The following is a 22,650-nucleotide window of genomic DNA, read 5'->3' as shown; positions in this document are numbered from 1 at the left end:
CTCTACTTTATAAGTTTTTGATCATGTAAACTATTTTTAGTCATTCAAAAGGAACATGAAAAGCTTCAAAAGTTCTACTACAAGATCTTTGGAAATGGTGATGATTTTGCTCCTTTTCTTTGGGTTTGTTACATTATTTCACTTTCTGCATAAACACGTTTCATTTCTAATGTGGTTCTCTTTAATGTTTGGGAGCTTTGATGGCATCCTGACTCCTCTTGTTCTTCTTTACAGTAATGGTACTACAGCAAATATAACAAAATGCTCCGATAGCCATAGACTCTGTTGTTTTTACGTTTTTGGAGCATTGAACACTGTAGATAAATGGTCACCTTGGCAACATAATTGTTACCGTTTAGAGGCTGAATTTATTGTTTTGTGGTTTTTCTGTTTATATATTTTTAGAAATGTGTTCTATAAAGATGTTGTTTTTTATGTGTTAAGCTCATAAATTCTTAATGCTGCTTTGGTTTAATTGTGGTTAAGCTTTTTCTTTTCCCTCCATAAAATCTAACACAGCAGCTTATCTGTTAACATTTGCACTAATGTTCACTTTCATCCCTTTCACTTTGTTCATCTTAACATTGATCAAATATTCACACTAACAGCTCAGCAGGAAATGATTTTTCTCCTTTCCTTTATAAATCCCAATAAAATCCTAAAAATGATCAATTAAAATGTAAAAAAAAACTAGTTTTGAATGTGGGAAACACGTTAGGCTTAGGATGTTCTGGTTCAAATAGAGCCAGCATTGTTGCTTATGGAGAAACAAATTTGTGATCACCGATAAACATGTTTGTATTTCCAACAGAAGAAAATCCTTCTTCACTTCTGTCAACACGGCATGTAAACAAACACTGAATGTAAAGAAAGACAAATGTAGCCAAAAAGAACTCAGTTAAAAACTAAGATCTTTAAGTTTCAATTCAGAGAAAAGCTACTCAATGGTATAGCTTCTTTCTTAAAACTATTCTAACATAATTCCATGTTCTCAGGAGTTTTCATCTTTCTTCTGAAAGCCTTTTATTTTTTTAATCGACTCCTCCACTTCCTGTCACCTCATGAGCATGCACCACCTCCACCTGTCCAATGGTGGCCGCCGCGTGCCGTTGATGCCAGAACGTTCCTTTGGCTCCAAATCCTAGATTGTCTCTGGAGCAGATGGTTCCGCCTCTGTTTATTTTCTGAGCCCTTTCGGTTGAATTGGACCGAAAGGGGAAAGTGTGGATCCTAAGTAGGTTTATCCAGAGCTTCAGCTGTCACTGACTGGAATGGAACGGTTCCTCTGGAGTGGTTCCGCTCATTCAAACGTCAGAACATTTCCAAACATCAGCCTCCTCTGAGCTCCATGTCAGAGTTGTACAGAGGAGGATCCATTCAACGGTTTCCTCAGGAACCGCGTGGTTCTGCTCTACATCTGGAACAGAGCAGCTTCTGCTGCTATTACACGATCTTTGATTGCGGTTTAAAGCACCGACCAGCGGGGGCGCTGAAGGACAACTTCCGGTCTGACCCGGAAACACAACAACAGGTGAACGTGCGTGACTCAGACTCCGCATCCTGCGGTTCCTCGCGGTCGTTTTTCAGAAGCGGCACGTCAAATTGGCCTCGCGGGAAGATGGGGTCCGTTCGGTTCTTATAGCCGAAACAAAGAACGATCAAACGGGGGCGTTTGATCCGCGAGCCGCTGATAACATCCAGGGAGGTAAGCTCTGAGCTGCGCATGCGCTGTTTCTTTGTTTTGACGGTAATAGATGTCGGTTTTTAAGCCAGAATAAAAGTGGAAATTCCACAGAATTCAGGTGTGCGCATGCGTGTTCGGTAGAAGTAACGGGACAGGTCTGGCTTTAACCGATCCTCAGACCAGACTCCGCTCTCTTAAGGTTCTTAGGGGCCCTTCCGGTTCGGATCTGGTTCCGATCGGCCGCTGAGTATTTGAACCCCACGTTGTGGGTCCGGTTGGGTTGGTGGTTGGTGGTTGGGGGGCGGAGGTTCTGGTTCCTTGCAGGTAACCCGGAGTAATCTAATTACTGTACTGATCGGGCCTGACTTGAACTGCCTATTACTGTGTAATCAGATTACTGCTGCCACTGCTGTAATCAGATTACTCAAAGCAGACCCGGTCGTGTGGGGAGGCGCTCACAGCCCGTTCTGCTGCGTTGTGATTGACAGGCAGCGGCGAGGCGCCATGGGGAACCAGCTGGCGGGCATCGCCCCCTCGCAGATCCTCTCCGTGGACAGCTATTTCTCTGACATCCACGACCACGAGTACGACAAGAGTCTGGGCAGCACGCGCTTCTTCAAGGTGGCGCGGGCGAAGCACCGGGAAGGCCTGGTTGTGGTGAAGGTGTTCGCCATCCAGGACCCCTCGCTGCCGCTGACCAGCTACAAGCAGGAGGTGGAGGAGCTGAAGATCCGGCTGCACTCCTGCCAGAACTGCCTGCCCTTCCAGAAGGCCAACCTGACGGAGAAAGCTGCCATCCTGTTCCGCCAGTACGTCCGGGACAACCTGTACGACCGCATCAGCACGCGGCCCTTCCTCAACAACGTGGAGAAGCGCTGGTTGGCCTTCCAGATCCTCAGCGCCGTGGACCAGGCGCACAAGGCCGGCGTTCGCCACGGCGACATCAAGACGGAGAACGTGATGGTGACCAGCTGGAACTGGGTCCTGCTCAGCGACTTTGCCAGCTTCAAGCCCACCTTCCTGCCGGAGGACAACCCCGCCGACTTCAACTACTTCTTTGACACGTCCAGACGCCGCACGTGCTACATCGCCCCCGAGAGGTTCGTGGACGGGAGCATGTTCGCCACGGAGAGCGACCAGAACACGCCGCTGGTGGACCTGACCAACAACAACCAGCGGAGCCGGGGGGAGCTCAGGCAGGCCATGGACATCTTCTCTGCAGGTACGGGGCTGTGAGAAGCAGGGGGGTCTGTGGGCGTGGCCGCCGCCGTGCCTCAGCGTCTCTTTGTGCGGCAGGTTGCGTGATCGCGGAGCTCTTCACGGAGGGCGTTCCTCTCTTCGACCTGTCCCAGCTGCTGGCGTACCGGAAAGGCCTCTTCCAGACGGAGCAGGTCCTCCAGAAGATCGAGGACCTGAGCATCAGGGAGCTGGTACCTCCTCCCACACACGCACGCACGCCACGCACACCACGCAGGCCGCCAGCAGACGTGGGGGGAAGAGGCGGAGCATCCTTCCTGAACCGCGGCGCTCCGCTGCAGGTGCTGCTTCTCACCTGTGCTCTCCTCCTCAGGTGGCTCAGATGGTTCAGCGGGAGCCGGAGAAACGGCTGACGGCAGAGGAGTACCTGAAGCAGCAGAGGGGCGGAGCCTTTCCTGACATCTTCTACACCTTCCTGCAGCCCTACATGGCTCAGTTTGCCAAAGAGGCTTTTCAGTCGGCCGAAGAGCGAGTCCTGGTGATCCGCAAAGACCTGGACAACATCCTGCACAACCTGCGAGGGGGTGGGGCTACTGTCCTTCTTATAGAAACCCATTGCTGGTGATGGAGAGTGGCGGTTCTGTTTTCATAAAGCTTGTTCCCTTCCAGGCTCCTCCTCTTCCTCTTCAGAAGGTGGCGATGGCGTGCCGAGCTCCCGGGAGGAGCAGGGCCTGCTGGTGCTGGTGTCCGTCATCACCTCCTGCCTGCAGTCGCTGCACTCCTGCGACTCCAAGCTGGCGGCGCTGGAGCTGGTTCTGCACCTGGGCCCGCGGCTCAACGTGGACATCCTGCTGGACCGCATCACGCCGTACCTGCTGCACTTCTGCAACGACCACGTGCCCCGCGTGCGCGCTCAGGCCATCCGCACCCTGACCAAGGTGCTGGCGCTGGTGAAGGAGGTGCCGCGGAACGACATCAACATCTACCCCGAGTACATCCTGCCCGGCATCGCACACCTGGCCCAGGACGACGCCACCATCGTCCGGCTGGCGTACGCAGGTGCGGTTCGGTCCAGACGCTCTGCCGATGTTCGCTGAGGATCAACGGGCTTTCCGGGGGCGGGGTCAGAATATGCCCCGCCCCTCCTCTTGTCTGCCACACCCTGAAATCTTTCTCCCGTTTTCCCAGAAAACATCGCTCACCTGGCGGAGAGCGCGCTCCGCTTCCTGGAGCTGGTTCAGGAGAACGTCAACTCGGAGCAGGACCAGAGCGGCGAGGACGGCGAGGAGAACAACCACCCCAGCGACAACTATGACTCGGGTACGGCGCGGTGGGCGGAGCTGTTGCTGCGTGCGTGTCGGTGTGTGACGCTGCGTGTCCACAGAGCTGCAGGCGCTGCACGAGATGGTGCAGCAGAAGGTGGTGACGCTGCTGAGCGACCCCGAGAACATCGTCAAGCAGTCGCTGATGGACAGCGGCATCACGCGCCTCTGCGTCTTCTTCGGCCGGCAGAAGGCCAACGACGTGCTGCTGTCCCACATGATCACCTTCCTGAACGACAAGAACGACTGGCACCTGCGGGGGGCCTTCTTCGACAGCATCGTGGGTGAGCGGCTCCCCGCCGCCGCCGCTGCCGCTGCAGGGCTCCGCCTCACCGCTGTGTCTCCCGCTTTCAGGCGTGGCGGCGTACGTGGGCTGGCAGAGCTCCTCCATCCTGAAGCCCCTCCTCCAGCAGGGCCTGAGCGACACGGAGGAGTTCGTCATCTACAAGGCGCTGAACGCGCTGACCGCCATGTGCCAGCTGGGGCTGCTGCAGAAGCCGCACATCTACGAGTTCGTCAGCGACATCGGTGAGCTCCGCCCCCGTGCTTCAGGCTCCTGGACAGGTTGTCCCGGTGACGGCGCCTCCTGGCTGACCTTCACCCCGCCTCCAGGGGAAGTTCGCCGGCCGTGGTGATGGCGCCGTTTAATCCGGAATACGTCCAGAATTCAGAATCTGTGAACATCTGGCTAACTTAGCCGTTTCTGTGCGCCCACCTCAAACCAACGCCGCGCTCGCCGCGCTTTACGACCAGAAGGTGACGTGCAGACGTCCACCAGGCTTTTATCAGGAATGATCGGTTCAAATAGTAAACATCTGATCGCCGATCAGGACACAACGTCCGATACCATCCGGATCAGAACCTCTATAGTCGTCACCCCCCCCCCCCCCCCTTACTTGTCAGCTGACTCCGACCCCCCCCCCACTGCTCCCCACAGCTCCCTTCCTGTGCCACCCCAACCTGTGGATCCGGTACGGCGCCGTGGGCTTCGTCACCGTCGTGGCTCAGCACCTGAACGTGGCCGACATCTACTGCAAGCTGATGCCCCACCTCAACCCCTTCCTGACCCAGCCCATCATCCAGGTGAGTCCCCGCCCCCCTCGCTCCCGCGACCCGCTCTCCCCTCCTCATCCTTCGGGCCTCCTCAGATCGATAAGGAGCTGGTCCTCCTCAGCGTGCTGAAGGAGCCGGTGAGCCGCTCCATCTTCGACTACGCGCTGCGCTCCAGAGACATCGGCAGCCTCTTCAGGCACCTGCTGCTGCGCCAGAAGAAGCGCTGCGGCGCCATCCCAGAATGCCCCGCCCCCGAGGATCCGCCCATCGCCCAGCTCCTGAAGAAGCTGCTGTCGCAGGTCAGAGCCGCTCGCTCCGGCAGAACTCCCAGCAGGGCTGAGTGTTTGAAGGTTTCGTTCAGAGCAGAACCTCCCAGAACGCGTCGAGACTCCTCCCACCAGCGGTTCTGAGGCTCTTTGGGCGGCCGTGGTGCAGCGGTAGGGTGGTCGACCCATGATCGTAAGATTGCAGGTTCGATTCCCACCTTGCACGCCCATGAGTCGAAGTGTCCTTGGGCAAGACACTGAACCCCACCTTGCCTCTGGTGGTAGGCGGGCGCCTGTGTTTGGCAGCGGAGCCGCCATCAGTGTGTGAATGTGTGTGTGAATGTGTGTGTGACTGGGTGAATGTGTGTGTGACTGTAAAGCACTTTGTCCTTGTAGGAAGAAAGGCGCTATATAAGTATACGCCATTTACCATTTGAGGCCATGAAGGTCATCTCAGTAAAGTTCACATGTTGGTTCTTCTGAACGTCCGTGCAGATGTTCAGAACCTCGAGCCCGCTCAGGTGTTAGTGTCTGAAGGTCCAGTCTGGTCCGTCACAGAAGAAGCTCTGCTCGTCAGAATTCCTCTTGACCCGGTTCTGTCGGGATAACCGGGTCAGCTGGCCTATTTTCTCTCAGGGAATGACGGAGGCCGAGGAGGACAAGCTGCTGGCGCTGAAGGACTTCATGCTGAAGTCCAACAAGGCCAAAGCCAACATGGGCGAGCAGAACCACCAGGGGGACTCGGCCCAGAACGGCGTCATTGACCTGGCCACGCTCGGCATCATGGGCCGGCAGGTGGATCTGGTGAAACCCAAAGCCGAGGCTGAGGAGAAGAAAGGTACGTCTTCATCATCGTCTTCATCAGAGTCTGACGGTTCTGACGGGCCTTCTGTCCGTCTCCTGCAGCCCGGAAGCAAACCAAGCAGGACTCCACCATGAACGAGGAGTGGAAGAGCATGTTCGGGTCTCAGGAGCCGCCGGCCGCCCAGCCCGCCGCCGTAAGTCCGCCTCTGTGAGGCGCCGCGGTTCTGATGGCCCGGGTTCTGCTCGTCATCCGGGTTTGCTTCCGTCCTCAGGCCACTGACGGGCTCGTGGGTCAGAGCAAGAAGAGTGTCGTCGCTCCGACGACCCCCACGCCACATTTGGGGCTTGGTGGCCCCGCCTACCAGCGCCGCATGAACACCTGCAAGGCGGAGCTTCAGCAGCTGGTGCAGCAGAAGAGGGAGCAGTGCAGCGCCGAGCGCATGGCCAAGAAGATGATGGAGAGCGCCGAGTGGGAGAGCCGGCCCCCCCCGCCAGGTAACGTTTCCCCTCCCCTGCAGGTGAGAGGGGAGGGGCTATGAGGGCTAAGCTGCACCTGCCTTTCAGGGTGGCACCCCAAAGGCCTGCTGGTGGCTCACCTGCACGAGCACAAGGCCGCCGTCAACCGCATCCGCGTCTCTGACGAGCACGCCATCTTCGCCACGGCGTCCAACGACGGCACCGTCAAGGTGTGGGACAGCCAGAAGATGGAGGGCAAGACCACCACCACCAGGTGAGGGGGGGTGACCATCAGACGGGGGACAGAGGTCCAACAGGGTGTGCACGTAGATCCGTGCACACACACACACGTGTGATTTTTCCTGTTTTTCTCTGGTTTCTCCTCTGACCTCCTATGACCTCTGACCTCCTATCTTTGGTTCTGCTGCGGTTTCTTCGGTTCTCTGGTTCCAGCTCCAGGTTCTGGCTCCGCCCCCCTCCCTCCTTGAGGTTGTGCTGACAGTGTCTTCCTGCAGGTCGGTGTTGACGTATGCCCGCGTGGGGGGTCACGTGAAGACGCTCACCTTCTGTCAGGGCTCGCACTACTTAGCCGTGGCGTCGGACAGCGGCACCATCCAGCTGCTCGCCGTGGAGGCCAACAAGCCGCCCAAGTCCCCCAAAGTGCAGCCGTACCAGACCAGGTGACGTTCGGGTCCCGTTCAGGCCCGGCCGCGGGACGGTCCCTGACGTTCTGACCTCGCCGCTCGTTTCAGGACCCTGGACCTGCAGGAGGACGGCTGCGCCGTGGACGTCCACCACTTCAACTCGGGCACTCAGTCCGTGCTGGCGTACGCCACCGTCAACGGCTCGCTGGTGGGCTGGGACCTCCGCTCCAACAGCAACGCCTGGACGCTGCGCCACGACCTGCGGCTCGGACTCATCACCTCCTTCTGCGTGGACATGCACCAGTGCTGGCTCTGCTTAGGTGTGCGGGGGGGCTGGACAACCAATCTTCTGTTGCCGCCGTGGTGCATTCACTGACCCTCAGAAAGAAATGAGCTGAACGGAATCATTCTGACCTTCAATGCAGCATGAATTCTGGACGTTCTGTGGTCTTTGAATGCACCACGGCCTTGGGGGTTGGGGGGGTCAACCCCTAGTGTTGCACACCAGTTGGTCTGAGCGCGCTCAGTAACCCTCTGGTCTCTGCAGGAACGAGCAGTGGCACCATGGCATGCTGGGATATGCGGTTCCAGCTACCCATCTCCAACCACTCCCACCCGGCCCGCGCGAGGGTCCGCCGCCTGCTGATGCACCCGCTGTACCAGTCCTCCGTGATCGCAGGTCAGACACGGCGGCGTGCTCCTGAATGCAGCGCGAGCGTTCACCTATGCACCGTAAACGCGTTTGTGTGTGTCTGTGTGTGTGTTTGTGCGCAGCGGTGCAGGGAAACAACGAAGTGTCCATGTGGGATTTAGAGACTGGAGACCGAAAGTTCACCCTGTGGGCCAGTTCTGCCCCGCCGCTCTCTGAGATGCAGGTGGGGGGCGCCGTGGAGGCTGCCGCGTCACAGCTGGTGTGTGTCGTTGCCTTACTGTGTGTGTGTGTGTGTGCTCTGCAGCCGTCTCCTCACAGCGTTCATGGGATCTACTGCAGCCCGGCTGATGGGAATCCTCTGCTGTTGACGGCCGGTTCTGACATGAGGATCAGGTCCGACAACACAACAACACAACGACACAATAACACAAACAGCAGTTTTCTTTCGGAGTTCTAGATTCGTCTTGAAAGCACTTTGATGTTTTGCCTTCACCAAACTGTCAGAATAAAAGCCTGAACGTTTCCAAACTTTATTGTGAAAGGGTGGAAACTCTAAGCTCTGCTGGTTCTGTTCAGGTTCTGGGACCTGGCGTATCCAGAGAGGTCTTACATCGTGGCGGGCGGGGCCAACGACTCTCTGCACTGTCCGTCCGTCTTCTACAGCCGCAAGATCATCGAAGGGACCGAGGTGGTCCAGGTAAACTCTGACCCGACCCGGTTCTGCTGATCCCAGAACCTTCACTGCAAAGAAACCAGGAGTTTCCTGCTGACAGAGGATCCGGGATGATCCCGATCATCTGACTGCTGACGCTTTAGGACCAGAACTCGGTCCAAACATCTGGGAGGTCCAAACCGGACCGGAGGGTTTGACTGATGTTCTGGCAGTGTGGCTCTGATCCGACACCCTCCTGTCTTTGCAGGAGATCCACAGCAAGCAAAAGAGCGGCGCCGCCGAGGACTCGCCCCGCCGCGGCCCGGAGTCCCTCCCTGTGGGTCATCATGACATCATCACGGACATCGCCACCTTCCAGACCACGCAGGGCTTCATCGTCACCTCGTCCAGAGACGGCATCGTCAAGGTGTGGAAGTGAGCGGGCCACACCCGCCGGTCCTGCGGATCAGAACCTCCCACCCAGAAGCTCTCCTGCATCTCAGCTGCAGCTGCTGCAGAACCGATGGGATCAGGCGGACCGGATCCCTTCGGTTCTGCAGTGTGTTCCAAGTCAGTTTAATGGTGTGTGAACCTTTAGAGCATCAAGTTCAGACTGGCGTCTGCATTAACCGGGTCAGAGTCTGCCGTCTGCGCAGAAGAAGCGGCGTGTCTGAGGGGACTTGAACGCCTCGCCGTGATGAAAATGACACATTCACTGACATTCAGACTCGTTACAGAAACGTTTATTTGGCTTCAGTTTCATTCTTCCAACCGACACAGAGGTTCTGAAGGGTCAACAGTTCTGGTTTCCTCTGACCCACATTGACCAGCGTCAGGTTCTGAAGCTGCAATAAAAGCCCATATCTGACTCTTTCTGCTCTTTTTGTTACACTGAGTCCGCTTTGGTCTGAGGGAGAAACCGAGCTGCCGGGTTTTGGGTTCTAGAGCCCACCTCTGAAGGTTCTGCTCTGAGCTCGGAGAACCTCAGATGTAGACGCTGGACTTTGGGGGCGGGTTTTTGAGACGAGCCTGTGGTTCAGAGGGAAGCCTCGCTCAGCGACCCTCCAGGGGGGCTCCTGGTTCCCCCGGGGAGGTTCCTCATCGGCCCTCCAGACACACGGTCTGGCACTCCTCCTCCGTGCTGAAGCGGTTCTGGTTGCCGCCACAGCCGCCGTACCAGAAGGGAGCACACTTGGTCTCGTTGCTGTCGAAGAACCACATCATGGCGTAGGTCTGGCAGGAGCCTTGGTCCAGCGGCTGCCGGCAGGCGTCTGAGTTCAGGAGCAGAAGGACGGCAGAGAACAGTTTTTACACTCAGACTGAAGACACACCCCTTAAGCACCAGGCCCCGCCCCCTCGGAATGAGGACACCTTCAGCCAGAAGGAGCAGCTCTGTCGTCCTGTTAAAAACTGTACCATGTCCCCTTGGCACCAGGTGAGTCCACCTGGGAACCAACAGGGGGCGTGTCCTACCAGAAAACTGGGGCCAACTTAAATGGTCAACCTTTATTATCCATCCATCCGTTCCTCTGTTCAAGAGGGAGGGGGCGGAGTCACTGTTCTACAGGAAGGGGCGGAGTCTCTGTTCTACAGGGAGCGGCGGGTTCTTTGTTCTTAATGGAAGGGGCGGAGTCTCTGTTATAAAGGAAGGGGTGGGGTCTCTGTTCTACAGGGAGGGGGCGGGGTCTCTACTCCGTTTGAAACATCAGACTTTTCAACATTTCTTTGCTTCGTTCTTGAAGTTTTTAGAGAACTAGAACCTCTGCAGGTAAAGTTTACCTTTACGGTTGAAAGTGGCGAGCTCCACCTGCAGCTCCTTTTGTGGTCCTGTGGGGGAAGACGGAGGTCAGAGGTCAGAGCTGCTGAACAGGTCCGAGCGGTCCAAACTGCTTCTAGAACTTTTAAAAAGTCTCAGATTGAGAAGAAGAAAAAGGAGGCCATGAGCGTGCACGTGAAGGAAACGTGCAGGTCGCCGCTGTTCGCATGTTCAGTATCCCTTCCCCGTCAGCCTAGGAGTAAAGCATTATAGCTTTATAGTTTAGCCCGTCTTCGTGCGTGATGGCGAGCTCTATAGTTTAGCTCGTCTTGGTGCGTGATGGCGAGCTCTATAGTTTAGCCCGTCTTCTTGCGTGATGGCGAGCTCTATAGTTTAGCTCGTCTTGGTGCGTGATGGCGAGCTCTATAGTTTAGCTCGTCTTGGTGCGTGATGGCGAGCTCTATAGTTTAGCTCGTCTTGGTGCGTGATGGCGAGCTCTATAGTTTAGCTCGTCTTGGTGCGTGATGGCGAGCTCTATAGTTTAGCTCGTCTTGGTGCGTGATGGCGAGCTCTATAGTTTAGCCCGTCTTGGTGCGTGATGGCGAGCTCTATAGTTTAGCCCGTCTTCTTGCGTGATGGCGAGCTCTATAGTTTAGCTCGTCTTGGTGCGTGACGGCGAGCTCTATAGTTTAGCCCGTCTTCTTGCGTGATGGCGAGCTCTATAGTTTAGCCCGTATTCCTGCTTGATGGCGAGCTCTATAGTTTAGCTCGTCTTGGTGCGTGATGGCGAGCTCTATAGTTTAGCTCGTCTTGGTGCGTGATGGCGAGCTCTATAGTTTCCCTCGTCTTGGTGCGTGACGTTGAGCTCTAAAGTTTAGCCCGTCTTCGTGCGTGATGGCGAGCTCTATAGTTTTGCACGTCTTGCTGCGTGATGGCGAGCTCTAAAGTTTAGCCCGTCTTGGTGCGCGATGGCGAGCTCTAAAGTTTAGCCCGTCTTGGTGCGCGATGGCGAGCTCTATAGTTTAGCTCGTCTTGGTGCATGATGGCGAGCTCTATAGTTTAGCCCGTCTTGGTGCGCGATGGCGAGCTCTATAGTTTAGCCCGTCTTGGTGCGTGATGGTGAGCTCTATAGTTTAGCCCGTCTTGGTGCGTGATGGCGAGCTTTATAGTTTAGCCCGTCATCGTGCGTGATGGCGAGCTCTATAGTTTAGCCCGTCTTCGTGCTTGATGGCGAGCTTTATAGTTTAGCCCGTCATCGTGCGTGATGGCGAGCTCTATAGTTTCGCCCGTCTTGGTGCGCGATGGCGAGCTCTATAGTTTAGCCCGTCTTCGTGCGGGACGGCGAACTCTATAGTTTAGCCCGTCTTCGTGTGTGACGGCGAGCTCTAAAGTTTAGCCCGTCTTCGGGCATGATGGCGAGCTCTATAGTTTCGCACGTCTTGCTGCGTGATGGCGAGCTCTATAGTTTAGCCCGTCTTCGTGCGTGATGGCGAGTTCTATAGTTTAGCCCGTCTTCGTGTGTGACGGCGAGCTCTATAGTTTAGCCCGTATTCCTGCTTGATGGCGAGCTCTATAGTTTAGCTCGTCTTGGTGCGTGATGGCGAGCTCTATAGTTTAGCTCGTCTTGGTGCGTGATGGCGAGCTCTATAGTTTCCCTCGTCTTGGTGCGTGACGTTGAGCTCTAAAGTTTAGCCCGTCTTCGTGCGTGATGGCGAGCTCTATAGTTTTGCACGTCTTGCTGCGTGATGGCGAGCTCTAAAGTTTAGCCCGTCTTGGTGCGCGATGGCGAGCTCTAAAGTTTAGCCCGTCTTGGTGCGCGATGGCGAGCTCTATAGTTTAGCTCGTCTTGGTGCATGATGGCGAGCTCTATAGTTTAGCCCGTCTTGGTGCGCGATGGCGAGCTCTATAGTTTAGCCCGTCTTGGTGCGTGATGGTGAGCTCTATAGTTTAGCCCGTCTTGGTGCGTGATGGCGAGCTTTATAGTTTAGCCCGTCATCGTGCGTGATGGCGAGCTCTATAGTTTAGCCCGTCTTCGTGCTTGATGGCGAGCTTTATAGTTTAGCCCGTCATCGTGCGTGATGGCGAGCTCTATAGTTTCGCCCGTCTTGGTGCGCGATGGCGAGCTCTATAGTTTAGCCCGTCTTCGTGCGGGACGGCGAACTCTATAGTTTAGCCCGTCTTCGTGTGTGACGGCGAGCTCTAAAGTTTAGCCCGTCTTCGGGCATGATGGCGAGCTCTATAGTTTCGCACGTCTTGCTGCGTGATGGCGAGCTCTATAGTTTAGCCCGTCTTCGTGCGTGATGGCGAGCTTTATAGTTTCCCCCGTCTTCGTGCGGGACGCGAGCTCTATAGTTTTTTTTTTTCTTTTTTTTTTCTAACTTGTCCTGTCCAACAGCTGGGCAGACAGACGAGAGCTGAGGGCCTCTTGTGTTGGACATATTTTGCTTTAACAAGAGGGGTTATTAATCTTCAGACAAACCAAAGGTATGTCTGAATAAACCCCTTTTGTAATTGAGGCCAAACTTTATTAATTTCAATCATGTCTGAAAATCTTTGGTGTTGGACCGGACGGAAAAGGAAAGAGGGGAAGAAGAGAGAGGGACGCTAGAGAGAGGGGGGGTAGGAGGGTGATAATAGGAGGGGAAGGGGGATAAGACCATGAAGCAGCATACAGCAACAAGTTTACTGGTTGTTTATCGTTACGGTAAGGTTCAAATGCAGTACAAAAAGGGCGGGGCCCGTCCACACACACACTCAAATGTTATAAACACACCTGCTAGCTGCAAAAATGTCCACCTGTCGACATGTACACAAAACAGATAGTGTTCACACGCATACTTATGCCTTAAAACCAACTAGTGTGAAATATTTCAGTCATTCAGTCATGCAAGCTATTAGTGCAAAGGTGAGCTAACACCAGTGCTCAGGTGAGGTTTTATGTTCTTCTAAAATGGATGGTGGAACGTGAAAAGAAGGAGGGAGAGTGCCCAGCCATCCCCACCCCAAGACCCCCGCCGCAGCAGCAGCGGCAGCCGGAATCCCCCCAACGCCACACGGGAACCGGCAGGGAACAACCGCCGCCCGGGCGACCAAGCCCGCCACCCAGGCCAGGGCCAGCAGGGCCGCCGCAAGGCCCCCAGAGCCAGAGGCCAGGGAAGCACGGAGGGAAAGAGAGCGCCGCCCCAGCCCAACCAGGAGAGCAGCCCCCCCGCCGCGCCGGGAGAACCCAACGCAGAGCCCCACCGGAGAAGGACGCCCACAGCCCCAAACGAGCACCCCACCACCACCCAGGAGTTCCGGGCATCCCCCCGCCCCAACCCCAGGTACGAGCCAGGACCCCCCAAGGGAGGCCCGCTCCGCACTCCAGGCAGCCATCCGCCCGGCCCACGGTTGGTCCAGGGAGGAGCGAGGCAGGGGGCCCGCCGCCCCCGCCCAGGAGGGGGGAACCCCGGGGAAAAAAAGAGGGCCCACAAGGGGTGTTATAAATATGGCCCGACCAGGCTCGGCCACAGTTGGAAATTTGGCGGGGCCCAGCACTCAGGAGCAAGGACCAGAACTCACCCCCCAGGGACCAGACACCCCCGGCTCAGATGTAATGTGAACCCCCCCACCGCGCGGAGAGAGCACCGCCGGGCCCAGGAAGCCGGCACCCCGGGGACACGGCCGCCGTTGCAAAGGGGCCCGCACCCCCCACCAGGGAAGAGGCAGGGGACAGATGGACCCAGGTCCCACCTTCCTTGCAAAATGTGTGTGCGTGTATGTGTGTTTGAGATGGTGTGTGTGTGCATGTGTGTGTGTTTATGTTGGGATGTATATATTGAGGGGGGAGGGGTGTGTGTACTAAGGGGGGTGCAGTTAAAATTGGCGGGTAGGGCACTAAGGGGGCATCTCCTGATTACTCACAGTGACGTCCCCTCACCCTCCCCACCAAGGGGCCCTAAATGTCTAAGGTGCGGTTAAAATTGGCGGGTAGGGTGCTAGGAGGACATCCGCTGCTTGCTGGCAGTGATGTCCAAGCACCCCCCCTACCAAGGGCCCTACATGTCTAAGGTGCAAATAAAACCGAATCGTGCGTGATGGCGAGCTCTATAGTTTCGCCCGTCTTGGTGCGCGATGGCGAGCTCTATAGTTTAGCCCGTCTTCGTGCGTGATGGCGAGCTTTATAGTTTTGCCCGTCTTCGTGCGTGATGGCGAGCTCTATAGTTTCGCCCGTCTTCGTGCATGATGGCGAGCTCTAAAGTTTAGCCCGTCTTCGTGCGTGATGGCGAGCTCTATAGTTTAGCTCGTCTTGGTGCGTGATGGCAAGCTCTATAGTTTCGCCCGTCTTCATGCGTGATGGCGAGCTCTATAGTTTCGCACGTCTTCCTGCGTGACGGCGAGCTCTATAGTTTAGCCCGTCGTCGTGCGTGATGGCGAGCTCTATAGTTTAGCCCGTCTTGGTGCGCGATGGCGAGCTCTATAGTTTAGCCCGTCTTGGTGCGCGATGGCGAGCTCTATAGTTTAGCCTGTCTTGGTGCGTGATGGCGAGCTCTATAGTTTAGCCCGTCTTGGTGCGTGATGGCGAACTCTATAGTTTAGCCCGTCTTGGTGCGTGATGGCGAGTTCTATAGTTTAGCCCTTCTTGGTGCGTGATGGCGAACTTTATAGTTTAGCCCGTCTTGGTGCGCGATGGCGAGCTCTATAGTTTAGCCTGTCTTGGTGCGTGATGGCGAGCTCTATAGTTTAGCCCGTCTTGGTGCGTGATGGCGAGTTCTATAGTTTAGCCCGTCTTGGTGCGTGATGGCGAGTTCTATAGTTTAGCCCGTCTTGGTGCGTGATGGCGAGTTCTATAGTTTAGCCCGTCTTGGTGCGTGATGGCGAGTTCTATAGTTTAGCCCGTCTTGGTGCGTGACGGCGAGCTCTATAGTTTAGCCCGTCTTCTTGCGTGATGGCGAGCTCTATAGTTTAGCCCGTATTCCTGCTTGATGGCGAGTTCTATAGTTTAGCCCGTCTTGGTGCGTGATGGCGAGTTCTATAGTTTAGCCAGTCTTGGTGCGTGATGGCGAGTTCTATAGTTTAGCCCTTCTTGGTGCGTGGTGGCGAGCTCTATAGTTTTGCCCGTCTTGGTGCGTGATGGCGAGTTCTATAGTTTAGCCCGTCTTGGTGCGTGATGGCGAACTCTATAGTTTAGCCCGTCTTGGTGCGTGATGGCGAGTTCTATAGTTTAGCCCGTCTTGGTGCGTGATGGCGAGTTCTATAGTTTAGCCCTTCTTGGTGCGTGATGGCGAACTTTATAGTTTAGCCCGTCTTGGTGCGCGATGGCGAGCTCTATAGTTTAGCCTGTCTTGGTGCGTGATGGCGAGCTCTATAGTTTAGCCCGTCTTGGTGCGTGATGGCGAGTTTTATAGTTTAGCCCGTCTTGGTGCGTGACGGCGAGCTCTATAGTTTAGCCCGTCTTCTTGCGTGATGGCGAGCTCTATAGTTTAGCCCGTATTCCTGCTTGATGGCGAGTTCTATAGTTTAGCCCGTCTTGGTGCGTGATGGCGAGTTCTATAGTTTAGCCAGTCTTGGTGCGTGATGGCGAGTTCTATAGTTTAGCCCTTCTTGGTGCGTGGTGGCGAGCTCTATAGTTTTGCCCGTCTTGGTGCGTGATGGCGAGTTCTATAGTTTAGCCCGTCTTGGTGCGTGATGGCGAACTCTATAGTTTAGCCCGTCTTGTTGCGCGATGGCGAGCTCTATAGTTTAGCCCGTTTTCATGCCAAGACTAAAGTCACAGAAGTCATCCGTGAGTTGCTCTTTGCTGATGACATCACACACTAAAGGAGGACTTCAGCAGCTTCAGCAAGGCGTTTGGACCTACCATCAGTCTGAACTAGACCAATGAAATGGCTCAGGGCACTGAGAGCCCCCAACAATCACGGACAGATACGTCCTGGACGTTGTGGAGAACCTCAGCGGCCTCGGGTCCACGACCTCCAGTCCATCGACTCGTAGATCAACAGCAGAATGGCAAAGGCAGCTGCAGTCATGGCCAAGTCCAGCCTCACTGAGACCAGACTGCGGTCCACCAAGCCTGCGTGCTCAGTCCTCTACGGCAGCCAGACGTGGACCACCTACGCGAGGCGTGAGAAGAAGCCGCGGCGCGTGCTGCAGGTCAGTGGCAGGACAAGGTCCCAAACACAGAGGCGCTGGAACGAGCCAAAGTGAGCAGCACTCATGCAGGCCGCATCCCCAAGCCGCAAGAGGGCGTCCCAAAAGACGTCTGCAAGAAGGACACGAGGGGGGGCTCTATCCACCCCAACTCATGGGGAAGTCAAGCAGGCGATCGCCCATCTGGAGACGCAGTCAGACTGCGATCCAGTAGCAGCTGCAGCAGCAGAACCAACTGCCATTCCAGAACCGGACTGCACAGCCGCTGCTGTCCACACTTGGACCTTCAAGGACGATGAAGAGGAAAAGTTTGTAAACTGCTGCTCATGGAACAGAATTGGGTTCATGTCCAACCCCACCCCCCCCCACCCCCGGCTTTGGACCGTGTCAGCTGGCAGATGTTCTGGTTCTGTTTGGACCAGTCTGTGTGCTTCACCATTGAATCCGGTTCCGGGGTGCAGTATCAGCCCGTCTCCTCTGGTCTCTGGGGGGTCCAGCTGACCCGCCTCCTGCTGTCCTCCCCCCCTGAAAAGACACACTGATGAAGTGGGACGTCCTGAAATGTGGGGGGGAAGTGACGGTGTTTTTACCCTGGAAAGACGGTCTGCCCCCCCTCCTGGTCGCGCAGTTCACTACAGGTTGTTCGTAAACTGGCGGGGGGGTAGGGGCTGATGTCCTCTGAAAAGCAGACAGAATGGTGGCGGTTGTTTGTCGACCGTCTTTATCAATAAAGTTTGGTTGAATTCTTTGTACAGACGTGACGGGTCTTACTGCTGAGGGCGGACAGGAAGACCCTGAAGAAGCGCTGGGCGTAGCCCCGCTCCTCGTCCCCCAGCCTGTCCAGGTGGACCAGGTGCTGCTGCACAGGTGAGCTGGCCAGCTCCTCCACCTGCGTCTGGTTGTAGCGGCGTCCGACCGTCAGCACGAACACCGCCACGCCGTCACACTGGGCCTTCAGGGACAGGGTTCTGAGCGCGCTCCGGTCTGCGGAGGCCGTCCGGGTCGCCAGCACCGTCAGGAGAGCCCTCTTCCGGCGGGTCAGGCCCGCTTTCGGCAGCACCTCCCTCAGGGTGTAGTTCAGCGTCTGTCCCAGCAGGGAGGGGCCGCCCTGCTGCCTCATGGTCTGGAGCAGGTGTCTCTTCATCAGGTCCCGGTTCTGGAAGGTCTGCAGGCCGAACTCCAGCGTGGGGGCCTGGGCACCGCCATGCTGGACCACGGCCACCCGGGCCAGGTTCCCGGGCCGTCTGGGCTGAGGACTCACGGCCAGCTGCTCCAAAACCGAGCCCAGCAGCTGCTGAGCGCCGGCGAACTCGTCCACCTGAACCTCCCTGGACCCGTCCACCACCACCGCCAGGTCCACGTTCACCTGCTGAGGCTGGTCCCGGACAAAGGAGCAGTCCACTGATGGTCTGCAGGGGTCTGCAGAGACGGGGAGGGGGGTGGGGGGGGGGGACATGCTGAGCTAGAAAAGTCTCAAAGATTTTCAGACCCATGCAGAACTTTTTGTGGTTGGACGTCGGTCCATCCGTCCTCAAACCTCCAGCAGGTTTCAGATAAAACATCCAGCTGTGAGATTCCTGCTCCAGATGTTTGTGAATAATAAACAATACAATTTATCTGTTAGGCGCCTTTCAAGGAACCCAAGGTCGCCGTACACAAAAATAAAAATGAAATATACATCTAAAATAGGACGTCATGGAGGGAAATATGCAAGTTGGAAAAGGTGAGTTTTTAGTTTCTTGGTGAATTGTGGGAGAGGGGGGGTGTCTGGGGACATCCAGATGAAGGGAGGAGGAGGATCTGAGGCTACGGGTGGGTGTGGCCACATGAACAAGATCTGATAGACATGGGGGGCAAGGTTGAGGATGGATTTAAAAGTCAGGAGGAGTATTTTGTCGGTAATTGGGTGAGTGACCAGCAGCTGGTGGTGGAGCTGCTGCAGACCAGCTGTGATGTGTTTCAGTGATAATTCTGCCAGCTGAGTTCTCAACATGTAGAGTTTATTTCTGGCAAACCAACAAGGAGGGAGTTGCTGTAATCCAGGCAGGAAGTGATAAGACTGAACCAGGACTGAGGGAGGGGCAAAGACCACGGATGCTGCAGACCGGGTGATGCTATTGATGAGTGAAGGAGGGGGGGGCGTGGAAGAGGAAGATTCACTGAGCGACTGCAGACACGGGTGGAGAAGCCCAGAGGAAGACGTTCTCCCATCTCTGGGTTCCACATTAAAGCTCAGACCCTGAAGTTTGAACCGTCACATTTCTCCATCGGGACGTCCCGATGGTTGCAGGATTCTTCTCAGGTTCTTTCTAACCCGTCTGTCAGAGCTCAGCTCCAGGTCTTCTCTGCTGCCTGCAGATGTTCCTGATGGTTCCTGTGCAGAACCCGGTCCTGGTTCCATCTGGGCTGCAGTTGTTCACAGATCCCATCTGCTCGGCTTCAGTGGACGGCAGACGCTGCTGCTGTCAGTCAGAGGACTCAGCCGATCTTTGGTTTTGTTCCTCTAAAGAGCCTGGAAACGTTGGTGTTCTGCTCAGAGATCCTGCAGATGTCAGCCTGAAGCTGGGTCAGAACCCAAACCTCAAGCTGGTCCTGTTCAGTCCTCTGATCCTGAAACGGTCCTCAACCTTCTGCTGGAAAACCATCTGAGCCGAGCTGAAGATGACCGTACTCAACAGAAAACAGGAAGTGACATCACAGGACAGTCAGACACTGCAGTGATCCGACCTTTGACCCGACAGACAGGCTGCAGGTCTTCTTACCGTAACAGATGGCGCAGTCCTTGACCCTCTTCAGGTAAGAACCCAGGTCCTCTGGGTTCTCCAGGTGGATGAAGATGGAGTTACCCGAGTCGTCCACCTGGAAGAATCAGGAGCGGTCAGAGAACCCATTGACACCCCCCCCCCCCACACACACACAATGAAGGCTCAGGTAAGGATCCATGTGGATGGGGGGAGCGTCGGTCCTGCTTTTACAGGCCTGAGGACCAATGAGGTCGAGAGAACCTGAAATGAGGTTTGTGTCATTCCGTGCTCCAGGACAGCGGTCCCCAACCCGCGGGCCGGTACCGGTCCGTGGGCCATTTGGTACAGAAAGAATAAAATAAATTATATGACGTCCATTTTATTTATTTCTGAATCTGAAAGATGTTTTATTTTGAAAAATTGCCAGATTCTCTGTTCCATCCGTCTGTCACTCTTGACGCAGGCCAAGGCGCTCGTCTCTGTCACGTGACAGGTTACCGCTAAAATAAAACCCAGGAACTAGCTAAATGAGTAAAAAACAAAGGTCTTTAGAAAGTTTCTTTGCCAAGGGGAAAAGGCCCAGATAGGAGGCAGAAGAGGAGCCTTCCACTTCCAGAAACAGAAAGCTACATTTAATAGACAGTGTCAGGAGTCCTACTGAAAATACGGATTCATCCCAACGGGAGATTCCCTCCAACCATTCAGCATTGAGGGGAGTTGGATTTTCCATGCTCTTATTTTGAAGGCATGTTTAAACGTTACCATAGTGACCAGAGTGTTGCCGGCAGAGAGGACGTTGCTCATGTTATAATTCATGTTTATTATGTTTAGAAAATACCACAGTTTGTTTTCATGTAGGTCATCTATCAAAATAAAAGCTCTCTCCGCCTCATCTTAAAGACCGGTCCGTGGCGAAAGAAAGGTTGGGGTGACCCGGACATCAGCATCACAGAGAACCTGCTCTCTTTTGCACAGAACACCTGTTTCAGGGGCGTGGCCTTGTGTCTGGCGTCGGGAGACCGCCATCGCTCTCACCTCCACTGCAGCTCTGACGGCAGGGGCGTCGCTCAGAGAGATGACCACCGGGACGATGTTCAGGCCGCGGTACTCCATGACCGCGGTCAGCACGTCTTTGGCGTCCTGCGTGGGCCCGCTGGAGAAGAACACGGCAACCTTCCTCACCATCACTCCTGCTCGCACGCGCTTGAAGAGGTTCTGACCCACGAAGCGCATGGCGGCGCCCAGGAAGCGCTTGTTCTTGGTCTTCTCTGGAGCGACGTTCTTCACGGCGTCGATCAGCTGAGACTTGCGGTGGTAGTCCTGGAAGCGGATCAGGCGCGTGCTGCGCTGGTTGAAACCCACCACGGCCACGCGTGCGCCCGACGGACAGTTGCTCTCAGCGATGCTGATGCCCTCCAGCAGGTCCAGGAGGGCGGAGCGCTGCGTCTCGAAGGCGGCGGCAGACACGTCGTCGGACATGTCCAGACCAAAGACCAGCTCGGTGGGATAGGCCGGGCATTCCGAAGGACCTGCAAACCCAGAAGGAAGCTGCTGATCCAGCCGTGACAGGAACCGGGAGAACCCGCGTTCAAACACGTTCCTCTCATGACCCGAGACGTTGGTGGAAACCAGGAAGTGCTGGTTCATAGCAGCTCTGACGGAACACAAGTCCAAAAACCTTCACCTGGTCCTGAGAACCTCAAAAGAAGCATTTCAGTCTCCAGACTGCAGAACCTTCTGGTTCTGGTTCTGACTGATGTCAGAGATTCTTTTACAGAACTCCTCCTCCTCTTCCTCACAAACATCAAAGATGAGGAAGACTCGGCTGTGAGCCTTCATCTGAAAGTTTCTGCTTCTTCATGGTCCCTCAGGTGACGGCGAGCATCACGGCGGACATACGTACCGGAGGAGCACGCTGTGAGGAGAGGATAGACTGAGTTACAGGAGGAGCTGCTGGCGCTGGGAGGTACGTGAGGAACTCGAACTCACCGCAGTTGTCTCTGATGAAGGTGATCAGCTGACACTCCTGCAGACAGAGATCATCATCATCACCTGATGAAGGTTCACTGAAGAGCAGAGACTCTCACACAGACTCACAGACATGGTTCTGGCTCCAGGAGAACCTCGGGGGCCCTGAGAAGAGAAGCAGACCGTCTTTAGCCCCGCCCCCGCGGTGGGGGGGTGTTAATGACATGACGGACGTTCTTGTTCAGACGATCCGCTCAAATGTTCAAGGATCAGCCAGAAAGGTTGCAGGAACGTTGAGGAACGTCCCACCAGACCTGCTTTCAGATGAACCCGACCGCTGCTGAACCAGAACCAGAACTTTTTTGGTTGAAACCAGAGTCTCTTTTAAAATCAGAAAGCTTCAGAGATCATCCGCTCTGCTGGTTACCACGGAGAACCTGCCTCTGTGGGTCAGGAAGCTCCTGAAGTGTCCGAGTCTCTGATCCGGATCGGCCCGTGGACTCACCTTGTGTCCCGGATATCCCGGATCTCCGTTCACGCCGGACTCCCCCGGAAGGCCGGAGTTTCCCTGAAAGCATCAGACACAGACGTCAGCGCAGAAGAGGAGCGGCGGGAACTCCGGCAGAAGGACCGGCCCTCACCCCGCGGGCCTGGCTCCCCTTACGTCCCAGCAGTCCTTTGGGTCCCTTCAAGCCCGCCTCCCCCTGCAGAACCACAGAGAGGCTCAGGAAGGTTCAGACATCACCTCTGAGTGCAAACGTCCAACATCTGCAGATCTTTCTGAGCATTCTTGGTCTGTTGAGCAGAAACGCTTCGGTTCTTTGGAGAAAGTCCATCTCACCTGCAGACCCGGGAATCCAGGAAACCCAGGATCTCCCTGCATGACAGGAACCAAGACAGAACCCTCAGAGCACAACAAGAACATCAAAGTCTGACTCTGCAGCAGAACCCTCCTCCGAACCTTGACACCTTTAGGTCCTTCGGGTCCAAAGCCGTCTCTGCCGTCCTGACCCTGAAAGCAGCTTCTGTCAGTCATGAACTTTACTTCAGGACATCTGCTCCAAAACATCCCAGCTGCTTACCGGTGCTCCTCTGGGCCCCTGGGGTCCTGGAGTTCCTGGGGCTCCAGGTTCTCCTTGTTCTCCCTGTGAGAACACCGGCAAAAGTCATTGGAGCATCAGTGCTGAACCCGGACGTTCCCTGACCAGAGGTCAGAGGGCTCAGGGAAGGTCCAGGTTCACACGTGTGTCTACAGCGCCCCCTGGAGGCGGAGCTTCACCGAGCAGCTCAGATGTTTGTTTCAGGCTCGAAAATGATTTCCAC

At 55.6% G+C, this 22,650-nt stretch overlaps 2 protein-coding genes across 4 annotated transcripts in view; one reads left to right on the top strand and one right to left on the bottom strand.

Moving 5' to 3' along the window:
• The first annotated feature begins 1,491 nt into the window (after positions 1-1,491).
• On the top strand, positions 1,492-9,599 carry pik3r4 (phosphoinositide-3-kinase, regulatory subunit 4). Its single transcript, XM_023964476.2, has 21 exons — positions 1,492-1,705; positions 2,173-2,906; positions 2,981-3,114; positions 3,255-3,465; positions 3,551-3,940; positions 4,070-4,201; positions 4,266-4,487; positions 4,558-4,731; positions 5,141-5,286; positions 5,352-5,555; positions 6,159-6,360; positions 6,429-6,520; positions 6,599-6,821; positions 6,891-7,056; positions 7,298-7,462; positions 7,535-7,746; positions 7,974-8,105; positions 8,201-8,301; positions 8,383-8,471; positions 8,655-8,775; positions 8,999-9,599. The coding sequence occupies exons 2-21, from the start codon at positions 2,189-2,191 to the stop codon at positions 9,167-9,169; spliced, it is 4,005 nt and encodes a 1,334-aa protein (XP_023820244.1). The 5' UTR covers positions 1,492-1,705; positions 2,173-2,188; the 3' UTR covers positions 9,170-9,599.
• Positions 9,458-22,650, bottom strand: part of LOC101173335 (collagen alpha-6(VI) chain) — a 43,092-nt gene continuing 29,899 nt past the window's right edge. For 2 of the 3 annotated variants that reach the window (XM_023964474.2, XM_023964475.2), the window contains 15 exons: positions 22,410-22,472; positions 22,289-22,339; positions 22,169-22,204; positions 21,969-22,031; positions 21,833-21,895; positions 21,457-21,492; positions 21,349-21,385; positions 21,263-21,274; positions 20,395-20,888; positions 19,378-19,474; positions 17,387-18,034; positions 17,206-17,293; positions 17,052-17,140; positions 10,510-10,557; positions 9,458-10,001 (listed from right to left, as the gene is read on the bottom strand). In XM_023964474.2, the coding sequence (XP_023820242.1) occupies positions 9,829-10,001; positions 10,510-10,557; positions 17,052-17,140; positions 17,206-17,293; positions 17,387-18,034; positions 19,378-19,474; positions 20,395-20,888; positions 21,263-21,274; positions 21,349-21,385; positions 21,457-21,492; positions 21,833-21,895; positions 21,969-22,031; positions 22,169-22,204; positions 22,289-22,339; positions 22,410-22,472 (1,998 nt within the window). In that variant the 3' untranslated portion in view covers positions 9,458-9,828. Of the gene's footprint in view, positions 10,002-10,509; positions 10,641-17,051; positions 17,141-17,205; positions 17,294-17,386; positions 18,035-19,377; positions 19,475-20,394; positions 20,889-21,262; positions 21,275-21,348; positions 21,386-21,456; positions 21,493-21,832; positions 21,896-21,968; positions 22,032-22,168; positions 22,205-22,288; positions 22,340-22,409; positions 22,473-22,650 lie in introns of all 3 variants that reach the window. The other variant, XM_078933682.1, reaches the window with a different exon arrangement.

Source organism: Oryzias latipes, chromosome 16, assembly GCF_053564925.1.
Source record: "Oryzias latipes strain Hd-rR chromosome 16, Olatipes_Hd-rR_3.1".
Taxonomy (NCBI): Eukaryota; Metazoa; Chordata; class Actinopteri; order Beloniformes; family Adrianichthyidae; genus Oryzias; species Oryzias latipes.
Note: the sequence above shows the minus strand (reverse complement) of the source record. Positions and strands in the feature narration are given on the sequence as shown.